The sequence below is a fragment of the Takifugu rubripes genome, chromosome 4 (genome assembly GCF_901000725.2).
Source record: "Takifugu rubripes chromosome 4, fTakRub1.2, whole genome shotgun sequence".
NCBI lineage: Eukaryota > Metazoa > Chordata > Actinopteri > Tetraodontiformes > Tetraodontidae > Takifugu > Takifugu rubripes.
Window position 1 is genome coordinate 10,097,435 of NC_042288.1, and position 19,448 is coordinate 10,116,882.

The following is a 19,448-nucleotide window of genomic DNA, read 5'->3' on the forward strand; positions in this document are numbered from 1 at the left end:
AACAGTACTAAAGGTTCCGTTTGACTGTCTTTTAAGAAAATGCATCTGAAAATAGTTATTTATAGCTGAATTTATCTATCTTGCTGAAGTAATAATGTAATAGTACAAATAATACCACCAACAGGAATTAGGGACCATCAAACATACTTTAATGAAATAGTGACACCATGTGGCTGATGCCTGTAAGTGAATGAAATAGAATGTTTCAACGGTTCAAAAACAAAAACAAACGGGTGATACTTTATGAAAACAATTAAGCAGTTAAATACTAATTCCATTTTTTCCCTCGCTTTCTCGAAAATGCCCAGGCATTGTCAATGCAACATCCATTAATTAATTGTTACGAGAGCATATTATAATTATCCAATTTTCACTAGTTGCTGGAAGTTTTTTTTTGCAAAATGATTTAAACAATACAAAGCTCATGGAGGATCTGTTGATGAAAACGTTGCAGATGCGTATTTGAACCACTTGCATGTGGTGTTCAAGTGTCCTGCGCGCTGCCTCCGCGTGGTTTCAATGGTTACTGCAGCCTCAACAGCCGCCAAAATCTGATCGTAATTATGATTAATGTTTCATCATTATCATGCCTACAACACATTTCCTTCTTAACATACCTAAATTCAGCTTTGATAGAAAGATCGGAACCTTTCAAATCTCCTTTCAATAAACTTGATGTGCCGCGAATAAAGTTTAAACGCAGTTTATTACTAGGCGCTCTGAAATGAATGATCTATAAACATAGGGCACAGCCGAAGTGCCCAACATATTATAAGTCAATAATTTGGATGGGGGAGACCTGCGTCTGGCTTCCATTTACACAGTTTTACTTTGTTATTCATGAATCACACAAGAGAATGTTTCACATGTTTTAATTACACCGGTAATGCCCTTTAAATGGCAAAGCTGTGAAAGAGTGTATGAGCCAAAAAAAGAGAGGGAAAAAAAACAGCTGGCCTTTGAATGGCTGCAATATGCCACACTTACAGGATGTTCGACAGTACAGAGTTAGAGCAATAAAAGTGAATCAGGCGCCACATGCGGAGTTCAGCAGAAAACACCTGCAGCTCTGACACGAATGCAACAGCTGAAGTCCCTGTTGGACTCAGCTGGACTCAGATGTTCTTTGTTGATGCTCACAACATAGTTCACAACATACTGTGACAAGGGCGTTCGGCGTTGATATTAGTGGAGCGGTCTCTATTCACAATGAAAGCCGAGTCATTCGTGACAGGGTTTAACAGTTCGCTTCTTAAAAGTCCCCTGAAAGGTGACCAGACGGTGTCAGTCCGGCAGCTTTCTATAGGTGAGGGTTATAATACGTGGGCTGAACAAAAGCATTGTGCATGAACGGGTGCAGGAGTCCTCCAGTGGATGGAAGTGGAACACTCCCGGTCGTGTGGAAGATCACGTTCGCAGATCGAAAGTCGTGAAAGGTTTGGTGGAAGGTGGCAGGGTTTGTCCCGCAGGCTGGCGGGGTTTGACTGACGCTGACCATTGAATTGGACCCGGGCTGCAGGGTGCTGTCCACACCGGGATTCTGCTTTTTCCATTTGGTCCTCCTGTTCTGGAACCAGATTTTCACCTGCGTCTCGGTCAGACTCAGAGACAGGGCCAGGTTCAGTCTTTCACATACTGACAGGTAACGAGTCGTGCGGAACTTGTTCTCCAAAGCCACCAGTTGCTCGTACGTGAAGGCCGTCCTGGCACGCCGGGGCTTGGCGCAGGCCTGCTCGGAGCGCCGGCGTTTGTGCGGTGCCGGATCGTGCGGGGTGACCTCTGGATCTACACTGTCGTGCGTCCCGGTAAGGAAGGACTCCGCTTCCACCCCCGGCGAGAGGCGCGGCGGGTCAGCATCGAGCGCCTGGTGCCTGAGGATCGGGGAGTGTTCGTCCGCTTCTTCCCCTGGAATAGAAAAGAAAGCTCGCACATAAAGTCTAAATCACACACACACACACACACACACAATTTTAACACAGTTTAAACCGATGTTTGAAATTGAACGTGTGATTGTATTGGACCCTTAAAAGCGCCTAACCCGGCCGTGGTGCTGAAGGGACAGCGCCTGACAAGATAAAGCCACGTCAGGCAGACCACAGAACCCGTCTGAAACGGGTTGTTCTTTATTATCTGGCTTTTGATTCGGTTCAAACTGCTTTTCTTAAAGGCCTCGTTCTCAGTGTTTGATTAGGATTCGGGAGTCACTGGAGGGGAAAGGAGCACGAATTCAGGGGCAGGACTCGGTCAGTAATCCTTTAATAATTTCTTACCCGCACAGCCTCAAATGTCATGTTGCGGAAAAGAAATCCCGTCCAAATCCACCTCCAGCACCTCAGCCGCGGCGTGCTAATGGAGTTTCATATTTGCAGCTGGGTCGATAAATGTCATCTATTTAAAGGGAAGTTTTAATCGAACGATATTTAGGATCAGACATGGATGGGGTGGGAAGTTTGTACCTGCAAGGTGCAGGAGAGAGATATGCAGGATGCAGTAATGGGATATCGATCAAAGCGCGCAGAGGCATCCTCAATGGGACGATTTAAACAATTATCTCGCCTGCCTGTCCCAGTGCCAATCACACGTCGGAGCTTTGGGAGCGAGCCTTTGTAGCTTCCTTGAAAGGAAACGCTGCCATAAAATGATGGGAAGGTCAGACAAAGATGCGGATTTCAGATTTATTTCTCTGTTTGTTGCAAAAAAGTCTTTTTTATCTTTTAAATTTCTTCAAGTGTGTATTATTTTATTTACACAAAATTCTCATGGGGGTGATTTTTTTAATCTACTGGTTTCTTTGAAATTCGCATTTGTCATAAATAAGCACCCAGAGCGTGAATTTTGCTGAATATTTCAAAAGTGCCTGTTTTCTCACCTGTTTCGCAGCATTCAGCTCTGAAGTCTCCTCCCGCGGCGCTGCTGTCAGAACTCAGAATGTTTTTTTCTTCATTCGGCGCTGGAAACTTCTCTGCGACGATGGAAAGTTCGTTCGGCCGTTTGCTGTTGAATTTCTTAGGATCCAGGATGTCAATTATGGAGAAAGAAATCTTGTGCGTGGACGTCATCGTCACTCCACTTTCCTTAGGGTCCAGCATCCTTTTTGGAGAGAGAATAAGGAAGCGAAAAAGGAGGATTTGCCGTGCGTAATTACGCGTGTACCGTGGAACGATCCATGGTTTACTTTTTGTCTTCGGGTGTCATTCGGCAGGATCAGCGGTGATGATCCCTCGGAGTTGGGGCTCCCCTGCTCCTGTCTGTCACGGAAATGACCGGAGCGCCCTCTTTAAGGCGTCTGTCCCCGAGTCTCACAACCAGACACGTGACAAAAACTCTATTAGTGTTTCACACGACCACCTAATGGGCTCAAAGCGTTCGTCGATAATCACCCATATCATTAAATTCAATAATCCAGGACCGGGGAGTAAATTGGGCACAGATGGCACTTGATCCATATCAGAGATCGCCCTGACGCTCCAAATTGAAATCTTTTTTTTTTGGAAATCTGTTGTGGGGTCGGCATCCCCTGGGCCACATAAATTTTCTCTCAATCGAAACAAAATAGTTTTAATGTTTGAACTGTCAAATATTAGTGATGATTTTACAGCATCAAGTTGGAAAAATTGGAAATAATTCTTACTGAATGTGGCATGATGCCTGCAAATCAGTAAACGCAGACTGAAAGGATTATGTTAACCGTATATATTAGAAAATGAGACAGAATATTTTCTTATTTTTAATTTTTTTGTGTCCTATTAAAACTAACAGCAGTTTTAACTTGCAGTGGAACTGCAGTGATCATTAAATTTGATCCATTAAAAAAAATTAGTGTTTTTACATGGTTTAGGGATCTGGGATGGTGCAGCAAAGCCAAATCACTGGTGCAGAAGGAATATGCTTGACTCTTTTCACACAGGGAGTTCACACTCCCAGTTGGTCAGCTTCCTAATCTCTGCTATTATTAGTCAATATGAAGTGACACGGGGCTGTTTAAAGCTTGATGCCCTGTGATGGCTAAAATGGTGAAACCAGCCCAGGATCGATATTCCCAGCAGGTGTCCAATACAGATAAATGATGATGGCTACAGACTCATTTTTGATACAGGACACTGCGACAGCACAGCGATGCTTTGATGCGCTGTTTGCTTCAGCTACATTTCAGTTATTCTACAATTAGTCTCCAAAAACACAATTTGGCTATATGGGTTCAAAGGGTGATATCATTTCCAGATGGCACGTATTATGCATTATTATTATTTACTACCGGAGCCTGTGAGGTCTATGTTATGTGTACCAGACAGACAGACAGACAGGCAGGCAGGCAGGCAGGCAGGCAAACAGACAGACAGACAGACAGACAGACAGACAGACAGACAGACAGACAGACAGACAGACAGGCAGGCAGGCAGGCAGGCAGGCAGGCAGGCAGGCAGGCAGGCAGGCAGGCAGACAGACAGGCAGGCAGATGGTGGAGAACCTTTCATCTGTTTGTAGTTCTGTCTGGTGTTGGTCACATGGGGGATCCAATCAGGTTTACACACTTTTAATACCGCCCTTTACAGCTTCCTGTGTTGCTCAAGCAGTTCAGGGTGATTACTAGGCTGCATGGTGGGTTCATGGGCAGCCAGTTCCAGCCAGCTCGACTGGCATGGTCCACGGTAGTTACATAGTCAAACATTTGTTAAAGCTGCCCCTACAGGGTGTCTGCTTGTCAGCATTTGCATGTGTATGGCGCTTGCACGGCCATTACTGTAACCCCTCCATATGAATGGAGCCCAGTGCACGCTGGAGGTTTACAACTTCCTACGAGAAAGCCCCATGGTCAGACATCTGTTTGTGTGGGTCTGCAGGACAAAAGCAGGAGCCTCGAGGATTAAAAAAGCCTCAGGTAGACTTCAGAGAATGAGAACGACGGCTGATTCAGTTCCCAGTGCGTACACACTACAGCAAAACTTCAGAGAGGAGGTGCCCTCTGTAGGACCCCGCAGGGAGTCCAAGAGACACACTTCCATCCCAGACCCCCCTCCAGGGTCAATGAAGCCATCACTTCATAGGGAGGCTGCCCCCAGTCTGCTTAACATCAGAGAATTTGTCGAACAGCAGCAGCAGCAGCATCATGAGCAGCAGTTGTGCTTACAGACTGTCTGAGGGGCCAAAAAGCTCCTCTAAAGTGGCACCTAAACTGAGGCTCAGTGAGTTTCGGCTGTTAGAGCCACCCTGACACATTCTTTAGCTTTGCTATTCTATTTGAAGAAACCATCACGTCCATTTTCTTCCATTTCTGTGTCTCCATCTTTTCCAGTATAATCACAAAGCTCTGCAGCTCATGGCTCAGAGGAATGGAACTGGTCCTGTAACTGGAGGGTTGCCGGTTTAAATCCCAGGACAGGTCATAGGCTGAGATCGGCTCGGTGATCCCCAGTGCTCCCCACGGGCAGTGCCACGCTGCCCACTGTCCCTGCGCCTGGCTTGTGTGCAAAGGATGAGTTTAAGGTCAAATATTGTGGTTTCTTCTTCTTCCTTACGAGAAGTTCACCAACATTCAGATTTGCACAAGTGATTCACTGCATGACCCTGCCGTGGGTAATGCTTTCACCCTGACTCGAAATATTATTAGCTAACTCATACCTGAAGCCTTTATAGTTATTTGTGCAATCTGACTAAAAATGCTGTCAGAGATTGTAGTGTGATCACACTCACAGAGGAAACATTCCCAACATGTTATTGGCGATAATTAAATACCTGCGAGCCCTCTTTAGCCTTTTACATGCATCTATGGTCAACAGTCTTCAGTGTCTAGAGAGGCTGTCTCCCATCTGCCTGTATGTGGTTTTGCTGCCAACCTTCTTTCAGTGAGACCTCAGTGTTTGTTTGACTCCCCAACAACAAGGTCAGTGGCATTGCCCAGTAATTGTCCTAACGGCCTGCGTACCTGTAGGGTGGAGGCGAGTAATGAGAGTTTTTCATTACGGGCGGGACGGGTGAGTGCGCCTGGCAGATGCTGACAGGCAGCAGATGTGTAAAGTTGGGGGGTGATTTGTAAAGGGGTCAACTGCATCACGGAGGAGATGGAGGGCAATGCCGGGTGGGGGTAGATTGCGTCGAGGGAGATTGTCAGTCATACTAGTGCGCTGCTGTCACCGTAAGGTAAAGGTCAGTTCAAACGCTGTGAGCGAGCAGGCTGCGATCGCGTCTGCAAACTTTTTTATGCCAACTCCAGAACTTTGTCAAACATCTTTAACCCTTAGTTGTTTTTCTCCTCCAGTTTTATGCAAAAAATACCTTCCCATGACACTCTAGATCTCATTTTCCTGGGGTTTTTCACCCTCTGAGTCCTCGTAAACACGTCCATTCAGCTGTTTCGACCTGCCTGTCCTTCCCACTCCTGAAGCACAATGGCAGCCACAGGGTGGAAGGAGTCGCGGCGAACCGCTGCAGCCGGGCTGGGGCCCTGCTCCTCTGGCTCTGTGGTCCCCGGCATCTGCACGGAGCGCACTGTCACTCAACACAAGCATTGATTAGCCATTGTTCTGAGAAGGTCACATCATAATTCATTAGCAATAATTAGTCCCACGGTGCCACCTGCACTCCTTCCCTCATTTGCCCCGTTAAATTACGAGCAAACCATCACGGTTCACGCACGGAACAATGAAGATGTATCCGCAACGTAAAGACGAGAGCTATTAGTTACATTATTTAAATGGACCTGTTTAAACCTGGGGAGCTGTCTTTATGAAGGGCAATTAGGCACTAAGTGTTATTGATAATTCCTGCTAATTACAGTTGAGAAATATAAATAGCGGCTTGGATTAATCATCATTGGTGCAGGTGGGGTAGGTGTGATGGAAGGTAGTGGATTACACCCCAGTTCATCTCCATCTCACGCAGGAGCAGATTGTGTTTGTCCCGTTGCGTCCCCCCCCCCCCCCACTACTGTTATCTCTCTTTCCATGTCCTTGCCATTTATGGTCCATGAGGGCGATAGAGGGGAATTTAGAACTTTCTAAATAAAAACTGTTGTGTGAGAAAGGAGGAAATAGACTTGAGAGGCATAGGACTGCTGACATCAACAGAAATATTTGTTCACATTTTATTATTAATTCTTTAAATTTAGCATGCTCTAATGCAAATCTAAAACTGCCACTTCCAGAAGAAAAGCACAATAATCAAGAGCAAAAACATGTTTTATATAAATTGGTCCCCCCAAAAAACAAACCCAATCATTACTTTTATTTTAGATGTTATGGGAACAAGATCATTATTATTCTAATTCTTTTTTTATGGCCTAATACCTGCAGCTGTGCAGCGTTTGCAGAGAACCAGGGCACATTGCAAATGAAATGGTCTCCATTCACCATATGCGAGGTCTTGAAAGGTCACTTTCACTTGACCTTTGAACTTTGTGTCTCAGCCAATGAGGTTGGGGTGAATATATCACGTGACACAATGAGACGCAAACTGTTCCCTCTCATGAAATCCAGAAAAACCCTTATCCCTCACATCCACCCACACACGCAGGGTCTAAACCTGCGCTGCTTAAACCAGCTCACACTTCAGCTGCAGAGTCAGAAGAGTCTAAATACAAATAACAAACGGCTCGTGTCAACTTAGCTGAGCAAACGAACCAACGATGAGGCTGGACCGTGGGAGGTATGTGGACGTGTTGACCCAGCCATCACATTTTATTGCTCTATTCATGACAGATTTGATTTAACTACACTGTATGTGTGTGTGTGTGTGTGTGTGTGTGTGTGTGTGTGTGTGTGTGTGTGTGTGTGTGTGTGTATTTCCCCTGAGTCCAGAGATTTTTTCCATTTGGATTTTGAGGGGTCCAGGCTCGTGCTCCTTCTGTACAGATAACCTGATTTAGGCAAGTTGCCGGTATCTGATGACCTGGATGCTGCTTTTTACACACATTCTAAGGTGGAATCTGCTTCCTCCAGGCCTGGTTACTAAACTGTAGTACAGTGAAAGAGCTATTCGCCGCCATTCATCTGTTCTGCGTGTGAGTCGTAGCACAAGCTGATGATGTAGCCTAAAAAATGCTTCCTGTCCATCATGTCACACTGTGCTGTAGGTTTCCCACTGGCTGTTGGTAATCGCTACAATGAGAACGAGGCCGGTGGAGCTGCTCTAATCAATAAAGTCTTCATCAGCCATTTCCCCTGATGATTCTCCCTCATCTCTCCCTTAATTGTTCATTTTCATCATGCAAGGTCTGTGCTGTGACCGTGTGTGTGCGTGTGTGTGCGTGTGTGTGTGTGTGTGTGTGTGTGTGTGTGTGTGTGTGTGTGTGTGTGCTGTGGTTCTCGCTCTCAGTGGACTGGGGATAACAGATTGCTAATAGAAATTGGGCTGAAAACAGTGGAAGGGATCTTTGCCTCCTGAATTTACACTGTGACCTCCACAGGAGGAGGAGGATTACAGCTGATCCAGGTTTACGCTTTGCTCTGAGCAGCTTGAACATGATCACTGCTTCAGACAAAGCGCATTTAAATAAGGGATCAGTCTTTTTTCTTTGCTTCATCTTCTTCAGTAAAACAGGTTTTGTTTAATTTCTTGTGCAGATTTCTTTTGGAAAACCGGTTTTTCTGGACTGAATGGACCTCTGGATGTGGTTGATCCACTTTTTCAATGCCTAAAATTGAGCATGAATCTAGAATATGGACAATTTAAATAGTATTTCATTGATACTTGACTTTTTGACTAATCCTTTATACTTTAAACTACTTGCTGTCTCTGCTGCAGCTGGTTTTTAATCCTCTGTCCTCGGGCTGTTTCGGCCCATGACTGCCAAAGAATCGGAAATGATTGGGGTATAATTGCTTTCCTTTAGCGCTTATTGCCCTTCTGTGCTTGTAAAAGCGTGTGGACCCTCTCCTCGCCCCAGTGGGAGGCGCCCGTCCTGCTTGCATGCCTCCGCAGGCATCACTGCCCATGTGAAGCGTCATGACATGGACCATCCCGGGCTCAGACGGCAAAGGAGGAAAAGGTTGTGGGTGATTTTTAAATGAAAATTTATCTAACAAACAGACACGTAAATTCATTTGGATATTTCATGACACACAAACCCACCGCTGAAGCACCCTCAGACCATTAAAGGCTTTAATAGATTTTTACGAGTCAGTGCATATTAAGAGCCCCTCATTAAATACTCAAAATTACCTTTTGTGATTCAATATTTTTCATCTGAAAGCTCACCTTTCGGGGCATGGCCTTGGGTCATTCCATCCACTGAACCGCCATCTCTTCAACCTGATCGATTTTATCACTTCAGTCTTGTCTGTGTCATTAAGAACCTGGAAAAAGTCAAAGCAGAGATACACTGAGGAGCTCAGCTAAGCTTTCATCATGATTTTAGCCTTTTTTGATAACTTTAAACAACACATTTGTATGAAAAGCCAAGTCCTGATTCACCACAGAGCTCCAATAATACTTCCTGATGTGAAGGAACCTGATGTTGAATTAATCTACCAGAGCAGTAAATATACCAGGCTGATGAATATGTCCGGCGTCGTGATTGATGGAGCCTTTAAGGCTGTTGACTTCCACATCCTTACTGGAAAACTCAGATCAGAGTTGTCGAACAACCAGGGCCAACGCATCTCTTCGGTAAACTGCCTTTGGTCGTGCTGTTGTGCGTTTTATCGGCTTATCCCATTACTGAACTCTTCAGCTTTTACGACCAATTTCGTAAATTCCCGGGACAATCTCTGTTGTCTGTGGCGCTGACAGCAAAAGATCCTCCAGAGGGCTGTTGTTTGACGCTCCAGCACGCACGCACGCACGCACGCACGCACGCACGCACACACACACCTCCCTATCTCATGATGAAGTGATGGAAATGATTCCATCTCAGACATCTGACAGGACTGAATGAGTTTACAGATGATGAGAGTTCAGGTCAGTGTGTATTTACGGCTCAATCACTTAGGAGAGCAGGCCTCTCTATTAGAGCTCTATTTATCTGGATGGTGGACAGGCTGTAATTAAAGGGACAAGCAGGACAACTGATAAAACCTGCAGGACAGAGGGAGCGGTGGAATCACCTGGGTAAACTCTGGTTTATTCCCATTTCTTTTCTACTCTTTTACCACAAAGAAATCCAACAAGACAAATGGGTGTGTGATATCTATATGCTGCATTGTTCACATGTTATAACTTAATTATCATCCTAATATATTGAATCCCTCCTCCAGTGACAATAACACGTTTCTTTATGTTTGACAGGTTTCTTTATAATCAGCCATTTGTGGTATTTTCTCAGTAGAGGGAGCAGTAACCTCAGCCTTAGAGGCTTTCTGAAGGGCAGCCTGTGCTGCGTGTGAACAAAGAAGACATGATACATAAGTAAGAAGACTTATTAATAACAACAACACACGTTCATAACAAGCTCAGTCGCCTCTCGTTTTTATGTACTGCACTTATTTTGCAGTAAATGCGCATTTTGTTTGAAATTTGTTGCATGAAGTTTAACCCTCGACACATATAAAAGTCGAATAGCGCCATCTTCTGGTGTTTTGGAGTAATTCTATTATCCCGAGTGATTTTGGAAGACAAAGAAATTGCATTACAATTATTTCGGCCCCTAGATTTGGACTTTGAATTCTTACTCTTGCATCAGTTAAAGCATCTCCAAAAAGAGGTAAAAGAGGCGTTATTTTGCATACACGTGCATGTGTGTGAGACCCTGGCACACCTGGATGTTCTTCTCCCTTCCTTTTTAAAAAAAATCAAGTATGATCTTTGGAAGAACAGTGAAGTTTTTGTGAAGGAGCTGCTGAAATGACTAGCAGGCTGTCAGAAGACAAGCCCCTGGGGGGGTTATCAAACACAAACGTGCATCGTGCGACTGGTGTTTGTCTAACAGCATCAGTCCGGGTCATTCTGGCCGGTTAAAGATGTTTACACAATAACACAAAGCTTTAATACAGAAGTCAAAAAGATATTGATCAGCTCCTCCATGAAAACTCAAGTTGGTGTTGGTGGGGGGTGTCTGTCTCCCCCAACAGCTGCCTCTCAGGGAGAAGAGAGTAGAATAATCTCTGTTGGCCTTATGGGTTTGGATGTGGCCTCTCATATTTCTTGTCCTTCTGTCAGATAAAAAATCTCCTGTTTTATAGCGAAGTACAATATAGCACTATTAAATTAGCTGCAAATGCACGCTAAATATATATGTTCTTCCTGAGAATTTCAGTGAAATTTGGTGTTTGTTTTCATTCATGACCAGATAAAAAACTTTGCTTCATTGTGTCAAATGTTCCAGGTGTGTGTGTCCTAACCCAAACCAGCTTCTGCCTCAACTTATGATAAGGCACATTTGACATGGACTGAGGAACATGTGTGCCCCAAGCACCCTTTTCTCTATTCTCCTTCTCTTTATGGTAATACAATAAGACATCTGGGGTTAATGCTTATGTATGAATTATTTATAATATTTCCTGTGCTGAGTTTGTGGGAAGATGAAGCGCAAGAAAAGTCACCTGGTTCATTGCTCACCTAAATACTCAAATCTGATAATAATGCTTTAAGTTTAAGACATAAATGAACAGTTCCCAATCACTGTAGGAAAGGCAAATGTTTTAGCAAAGAAATGCTATTGGAAGTGAGGCGTCTTAATCTGACTTGTGATTAAAGACAGTTGTAGACCAGAAAAACACCAAGATGAATATCACAGCAGGCCCACCCCAGTATCTGCCTCACATGTTTCTGCCAAATCCTGAATATACTGTATACAGTATTAGAAAAAAGAAAATCTTGGCTTGTCGTCTGTGTCTTGCTACACATTCCTTGAAAACCAGCTCTCATTTCATGCGATGTTGTGCCAGCTTTGGGGTCCTAGAGCACTCTGGCAATTACACCGCACAAATGCAACCACATGGCTGGGAACAGGGGAGGGAGGGATGAGAAATGGCAAAAAAAGAACCCCAAAGTGAAAACATCAATGTCTTTTTTTGTTCCAACCCTGGTAAAGCCCTCCCAATACACACACACACACACACACACACACACACACACACACACACACATAGACACACACTCTGTAAACATTGTTTCTAAACGGAGTAAAGAAAGCTCATAAATAGGGAACAACAGGTGTGTCTGTCTCACTTTTCTGAAAGTGTTATTTCGTGCCCACGCAATTGGATCGGATCCCGGCTTAACCCAGTTCTTTATGTCATCAGAAGGAAAATTACTCTTTGTCTATGGGGACGAAGACTCAGACAGACGTACAGTTGCGGCGCAGCATTCTGTGACATCGGCCTTTCTGACATCTGTGCAAGCTCGCCTGTTGATGCACTGTTCATCCAGCGTCCGTCACAGTTTATTTTATTGCACAAGCAGAAAGCGAGATGTTCCCTCATGGAGTGTTCAGAGCTCTGCTCCATCTTCTGCGGCTCGGCCTGTCCCAAAAAGAGATTTTCAGTTTTATTGCGCACCAGCTTTTAACTGTATATCAGCTTCGAGCTTGACAGACTTTATTCTCTAAAAGTCTCGGTCGAGTTATTCCAAGGTGGGATCCTTTCTCAGACCATAACTCATCCCTGTGACCCCTCAGACTCCTGCCCCAAACTCTCCATTCTCTCCTCCCAACACCCATTGGCCTGCTGCAGACCTTGAGCCACACACCCCGGGGGCTACACAATGTTAAAAGGCAGACACCCCGCCCCCACACCTCCTCGCCCATGACCCCCCAGGACCACAACAGGAACCGCATTCTTTCCTTTGTGACAGTTCTTTCATCCTTCTCCACTGCGCCAGAAATAACCTGCAAGGAGCATTGTGGGGCAGAAACGGGGCCTTTTGTCAGGCCAGGCCGCAACTAGCTGAAAAAGTAAACACTCCATACAGCTCGGCTCTCTGATTCACTCTGTCTATGCGTGTTTGCCCTTCAGTGCGTACACCAGGGAGTGAGAGGTCACCATGGCAAGGTTTTATGGAAGAACCACGATCCGCTCTCGTTTTGGGTGCGATCAGGGAGCATTCAGTGCAAATTGCTACACACCAGCGGTGCTAGTTTTCAGACAGGGTTGAACGCGAGAGAGGCTTCGATCTTTGAGGTTTCAGGACAATAAAGGCCGAGCCTGTCGTTTAAAAAGACAGGTATACGCATGGTTTTATTTGTTGATCCAAAGGCAGCTGCAGCCAGGCGGAGCGTGACAGGAACTGACAAGACAAGACAGTACGAGGTGTGGCGTGTTTATCTTTCAGTTGGGCTTCCTTCATTGCACAAACACTTCCTGCATTATGGTCTGTTGGAATGATTATAGGAAACCAACGTCACCCTGTTCATGTGCTTCGTATTCATGTCAATGCAAATATGGACGGAGACATTTGAAGCAGTCATAGTACCTGCTGGAACACCTTTGCCCCCAGGCAGGAAGATATATATATGTCAGTTACCGTAAATGTGACGCTAGTCACAAAATTAGTAGTCAAGCTCCTGGTTAGTGGTTTTGTCCACAGAAAAGGTCCTCAGCAAACAATAAATGTGTCATTAACACGTCATTACTGTTTGTAGGGCAGACTTTCCTTGCATCCTGTCCTCAAACAAAAGTACTGTTTTATGTGTTTTGAGTATTTTTGTCTGACTGCCTTTAAACATCAGAGTGAAAATGCAGATGGCAAGAAAAGAAAAACACCACCAGGGTGGAACACAGGGTCATCACATCTGCACTGGAGGCAGCGCGGCAGTACAGTGCTTACCTTAAAGCAACAAGGCTTTAATTCCAGGACAGGGGCCATTCTTTGTGGGGTTTGTATGTTTTCCCACTGCAGGCATGAGGTTTCTCGACATACTCCAGTTTCCTACAATTGTCCAAAACATGTATATTTGGTTGGCTGAAGACTCTGGACTCTAGAATGTTGAACAGGTCACAGACTCGTGACCTGAGTGGTGGGTGGGTGGGTGGATGGATGGATGGATGGATGGATGGATGGATGGATGGATGGATGGATGGATGGATGGATGGATGGATGGATGGATGGATGGATCTAAGCTGACTTTCTTCTGAATAATATAGATTGCCAGAAAAGTCAACCAGTAAAAAAGTTGAAGAGTAGAAGAGTTTTGTTTTTCCTTTCCTGAAATCCATCATGATTTCTTGGGAACTTATTAAGTGAATCAGAGGCAGTCTGTTATTCTAAATTTGTTGCTCATGATAGATTACCATCCTAATTTGATTCCACTAAAATGAGAGGAATCCACTTTTGCATGTGTTAAGCCGAACCTTGCATGCGTATATTTTCAACAGACCTCAGTGCGCACAGTGATGCTGTCATGCACGTAGCTATGTAGTGGAAAGTCCAGGGGGTGCGGGGGAGGCAGACGGCCTGACAGATGGAGGGCAGAAACCCTACACCCCTCTGAATGGGATGAGGAGTAGCAAGGTGGTCTGAAATGCTTAAAGCTGGAAAAATGGCTGATCAATACGGACTCAAGCAGATGATTTTCAACCTCCAGACAGAATAAAACCAGCTCTCTGCAAAGAAACCTCATCTCTGGACTTTCTAAGAGATGCATCTTCAATCGATCCCTCTTTCATTAACTTCCATTATCAAGTGGACGCGTGTAGAAACAGAAGGAAAGACAAAAATCATTATTCCAAGTGCTGGATCACACAGAAGCTGAATGAATGAAAATTTAAAAATGCAATAAAAGGCCTTTTGTTATTATTTAAATGGAAATCTTGCAAAATGTTTTTTTTGAAAAACTCAACACTTGGCACTCCTATTTCCTATTCTGTTATTAGTCATTTCAGTTAACTTCCTGATTGTTTGCTTCCCTTCAAGACCGAGGTTACCAACATCATAAAAATGTTGCCTGACCCATTCACCATAAGGTTTAAATGTCACCATGTGTGTTTATATTGCCTGAACTGTTTCTAATTAGCCAGGGAAGAAGAAGCTGCATGTGAAGCAACTGTTCCAATGACTCACTGCCTTCCAACATGGGATTCAAGCATGAGAAGATTTGATTCACATCCTGAACATGAAATCTTGTAAATAAAAGGAAGCACTCAGTAATTATTTAGCTACGGCTAAATTAAAGATATGAAGATATGGTAAAAACAGATCAGCTGTGTTAATACGTCGATCTTTCCGCACAGCAATGTTGAAACTTCGGTTCTCGCATCTTCACTGAGTCACAGCGGTTTGCTTTAGTTATTGTGGCGAAGCAGAGGAAGGCCAGATGACACAGATCTGAACGCATTCTGTGGCTGGATTTGGCAGCTGGAAATGCCAGCGTGCATTCCTCAATGAAGATAAAGTGCCGAGAAGAAAATCCCAAAAAGGAGAAACTTCTTTAGATCTTCAGTGCTGAAAACAACTTCATGGAGGCTAAAATGGGCAAATTTTTTGCCATTCTTGAGAGGAGACTGGAAGAATCCAAATCTGAAGATGTCACTCCACAGAGGTCAAGAGGGGAGGCTGAGAGCACAAAGTCCTCTTTGATGCCAAACAGATATTTTTGTCTTTGCATCAGTTTGATGGCCAGCCAGCTCCCCTCTGGCTTAAATCGTTAGCAGAAAGAGATTTTCAGACTTAAATGTGGTTTTCCTCTGCCCGTCCCTGAAGTGAAAACAAAATAAACGGCTATCGAGGCACCTCTGAAACGTAGCCTTCGGACCCTCTGGGAGGTCTCAGCCCTGAGGTTTGGAACCGGCGCATCATTTAATCCTCAGAGAAGAAGCAGCTTTGTTCGCAGCTGTCGTCCGACAATTTTATATTGAAGTGTGTTAAGAGTTTGTCACAGGACTCACAGAGGCTCCTCTGTGAGCTGTGTGTGTGTCTGCGAGCCATGTTTGTGTTGCCTGTGAGTGTGTGTTTTTGTCCGGCAGTGATACCAGTAAATGAGCTGGTGACTGTATCTCACACAGCGTGCCAAGATATTTTTGCTCGCCGGCCGTTTCCTACCTCCTCCTCCTCCTCCAGTTTTTTTCCCTCCTCTAGTCTGTCCATGTTTTCCTCTTTCTCGTCTCTGTTTGTTTACATTCGCAGTAGATGGAAATCACAGACGGAGCGAGATGCAGCCAGGAACAAAGCTGTTCTCTCCCTTTCTTCAGCGTTCCCTTCTTTTCTCCCCCCTCCATGCGGAACAAACAGGCGAGCGGGCATGTTTGGGGTTTTCAAACTGCTGTCCGTGCCGGGGGTCCCTGGAGAGTAACCCCACCATAATAGCCGGGTGGAGTGGGTTGGCTGAGGCAGGGGAGAGAAAAGGAGTAGCATGCTATGGGGCTTTCCAAACTGACCCCATAGATGGCCTTTGAGGACGCCATTGTGCTGGGTTTACCCAGATTTACTCCATCTCACAAACCATCCAGCATGTGACGAAGGCTGGAAAATCCATTGCAGTTCTTTTCAACACCAAAGTCTGCTGAAAATCCTGCCGTTACGTGCGCGACCTTTGAACTTCGCGTGGGAGGACGTGTTTAAATATACCACTGTCTGTGTTACATTGCATCCTCTCATTGACGGCGCTCACTGGGGCTTCGTACGCGACGCTGCCTTCTGTACGTGCCTCTCTCGCCAAGGTGGCCTTTAGATTCTTGTGCTTGTGATTAGAAGGCGATACTGTAATTCTCAACGGGAAACTGATAAAAGAGAGCACCACTGACAGCTGCACTTCCTCCTCTCGGAACTTTGCACTCTCGCGAACTGCCACACGCTCCAGAAGGGACGGAGGGAGGAAGGGTGGGAGGGAGGGATAGGAAAAAACAGGTGACCCCCACAGACTCCAGCTCTCCTCTCAACTCTGATTATCAGTCTACATCAGATGGAAGGAGGAGTATTTAAACAGGAGCCACGATAAAGAACATTCAAATGTCGGACATCCCTTGACTGAAACCACAGACGCTGACCTATTTTAGGCCAACCGCATAGTTTAATGGCTGAAAGGTAAATGCACACATGCAGACAGAGGACCCATTTGGACTCCACATGCACTGTAAACATGGAAAAAGGGCCCTTCTCTTGCATGACAGACATGCAAAGCTCAAAAGAACACACCCGTCCCATCTTTGCTTTTGGAGCCCTATTGTCCTCTCTGTCTACAGCCACATGAGCGTGTCCATGAAAGTCCTGTAGATGTTACAGGGACACGTTTGCGCTCGATTAGGCTGCACGTAGCGACGGACAATGGGAGGATTTAGCTGGCGTCTTTCATCATCAAGCATGTAAGACAAACTGGCTAGAAATGAGAACACAGTTGGGAGAAAGGCAGGTGAATCCCTCCACAAAGGCTGCAGAGGAACACAATATGCTTCTTTGATGTTTTTCACTCTTGTTGCTGGTTGCAGGTGTAACCTTTCCCTCATTCCAAGATCTACACCACAACGCAGAATCTATCTACTACTTTGACAGAGATAATGCGGGGACCTGCGGGTGGGTTCCTACCAAGGAGTTTCAGCTCTCCTCTGTCTTCCCAGTGACATCAAACGGGACTATCTGCATCTGCCCTTGACAGAGACCGACACCAAAGGAATAAGACTGATTGCTAATCTCTCATGGTGGGAACCCGAAACACTGACATCAGGGGCATCGGGAGCACGGGATCCGGTGACATTCCAAGACCCTGTTTGCTCATCTTCGACATAAAGTTTTTTAAAAGGGTGTTTGTAAAAATGCAACAATTTTTTAGCTCGTTTTTTTACTATCTTGGATTGTTTTGAAGAATCTCTCTCCTTTCGTCACTGTTCCACACATTCTATCTTTATTGTTTTTCTTCGGTCATCCCCATGTTATGATGTAGAATCAGGCATGTCAAACTCAGTCCTCGAGGGCCACGATCCTGCCGGGTTTTCTATTCCACTAAATGCATTTTCAGCCTGGTAGGACAGAAAACCCGGCAGGATCGTGGCCCTCGAGGACTGAGTTTGACACATTCTACAGCTGTGATCTGCCAAAAATTGAAGATTTTATCACCATCATTTGTGGACAAACAGGGCCGAGATTCTTATTCAGCAAATTGGTGCTTAGTTTGGACGTGTTAATAGGAAGCCGCACATTTGCAGTCATCATCTACCCATTTTTCCCCCCTGATTTATGATCCTGACTCCTCTAAGATGGCGTTTCCTTCTGTCACACATACAGAGCAACATTTTTAGGAGAAAATTAGACAACGACCTTTTCAATTGACCATGAAAATGCTGTTTCAGTTCTGCAGGTACTGTATGGATTCCCTTCTTCTGAACTCCACATCTTTAAAACATCCCAAAATAGATAGAAAAGATTCTCATTAAAACCTGTGTAAACTATTTGATTACACCCCTCAGATTGTGTGTTTTGCTCCTTGAGATGTTCTTGCCTAGATATCAAATGTAGTAAACTAGCAATTCTCAGTGATTGTTAATCATCCAGAAAGCTATTAACCAGTTTATCGAGGGGCTTAATTTGAACATAATTATCATTTTCTTGTTCATTATCCCTCCCTGTGCCTGGTAGCTAATGTCTGCAGTGATAACATCGCTGGCTGCTCCACACTTGTCTGCCCATGTTTACAAACGTGTGACGGTGCCAAGTGCTTTTCCTGCGCTGTTCACGTGCCCCCGGGACCTGCTAGTCTGAAATAGAGTAAATATATCAATTGTTGCACATGGAAACTGTTTTTCTTTTGAAAATCAAGATGGCAGAACCCGTGACGCCACAGCCAAAGCTACGAAACGACAGTTTCCAAATTAAAAATAATGCCAGGATTGCGCTTTCTGCAACAGCTGCATGTGAGAGATCATGTGTGTGTGTGCATGTGCTGTAACAAGCAGGCTGGGAAATCCATTTGCTCATGGAAATATAACCCTCAGGGGGATTTTAAGAAGGGAGTGGGTGCCGGAGCCGTTAGCATTTACTGAACATCTCTTGATTTCCTATTTCACTGATATGTTTGTTCCCGAGTGTGAGTTGGCTGCAGAACCGCTCTGAAGGTTCTCTCAGAACGACATGAATGATGAAATGATTTCTGAGAGCAACATCACTTCTGAATGTGTTTCACAAGTTCACTTCAACTGTCTGGTTAAAACAGCCCTCGTTCACAGAGAAGAAGCATCTGTGAAGATGGGAATACACACAATTATGCACCATTATTTTGCTTTTTGCAGTCTTGAAACACGATAAGAAATGTTGTGTGTCACTGTAACCTGCACAATGTGGACACAGAACTTTAGAACAGAGACAATGCTGATGTTATAAAAGTTAAATAGCTACTCAAATATCTTTTTATAATGAAACTTTGAAAAAACAACCCCACATTCATCTGATTGTCTTTACCTACTTGTGATTTACTCCCAGATACTCCCATGAGAACCCCTCCTCCCTCCAGTCTGCTGCTTTCTCAGGCTTGAAGTTGTTTCTCATGGTCGTCCTGAAGTAATGGCTGATTTCATGTCGATTAGAGCTCAAATCCTGACTCAACCGGTTCTGCCTTGGCCACTCACAATAAAAGCTGGTTCAGAAAAAAAAAC

The 19,448-nt window shown here is 44.8% G+C and overlaps 1 protein-coding gene and 1 long non-coding RNA gene across 2 annotated transcripts; one reads left to right on the plus strand and one right to left on the minus strand.

The window, feature by feature from the left end:
• Window positions 1-856: 856 nt before the first annotated feature.
• On the minus strand, window positions 857-19,270 carry nkx1.2la (NK1 transcription factor related 2-like,a). Its single transcript, XM_003963967.2, has 4 exons — window positions 19,255-19,270; window positions 9,193-9,290; window positions 2,870-3,090; window positions 857-1,905 (listed from the first exon to the last, which is right to left on the minus strand). The coding sequence occupies exons 3-4, from the start codon at window positions 3,087-3,089 to the stop codon at window positions 1,301-1,303; spliced, it is 825 nt and encodes a 274-aa protein (XP_003964016.2). The 5' UTR covers window position 3,090; window positions 9,193-9,290; window positions 19,255-19,270; the 3' UTR covers window positions 857-1,300.
• Window positions 7,406-8,170, plus strand: LOC115249581 (uncharacterized). The gene is made up of 2 exons (XR_003888256.1): window positions 7,406-7,641; window positions 7,794-8,170. It is a non-coding gene; the product is annotated as an uncharacterized lncRNA (long non-coding RNA).
• Window positions 19,271-19,448: the final 178 nt, after the last annotated feature.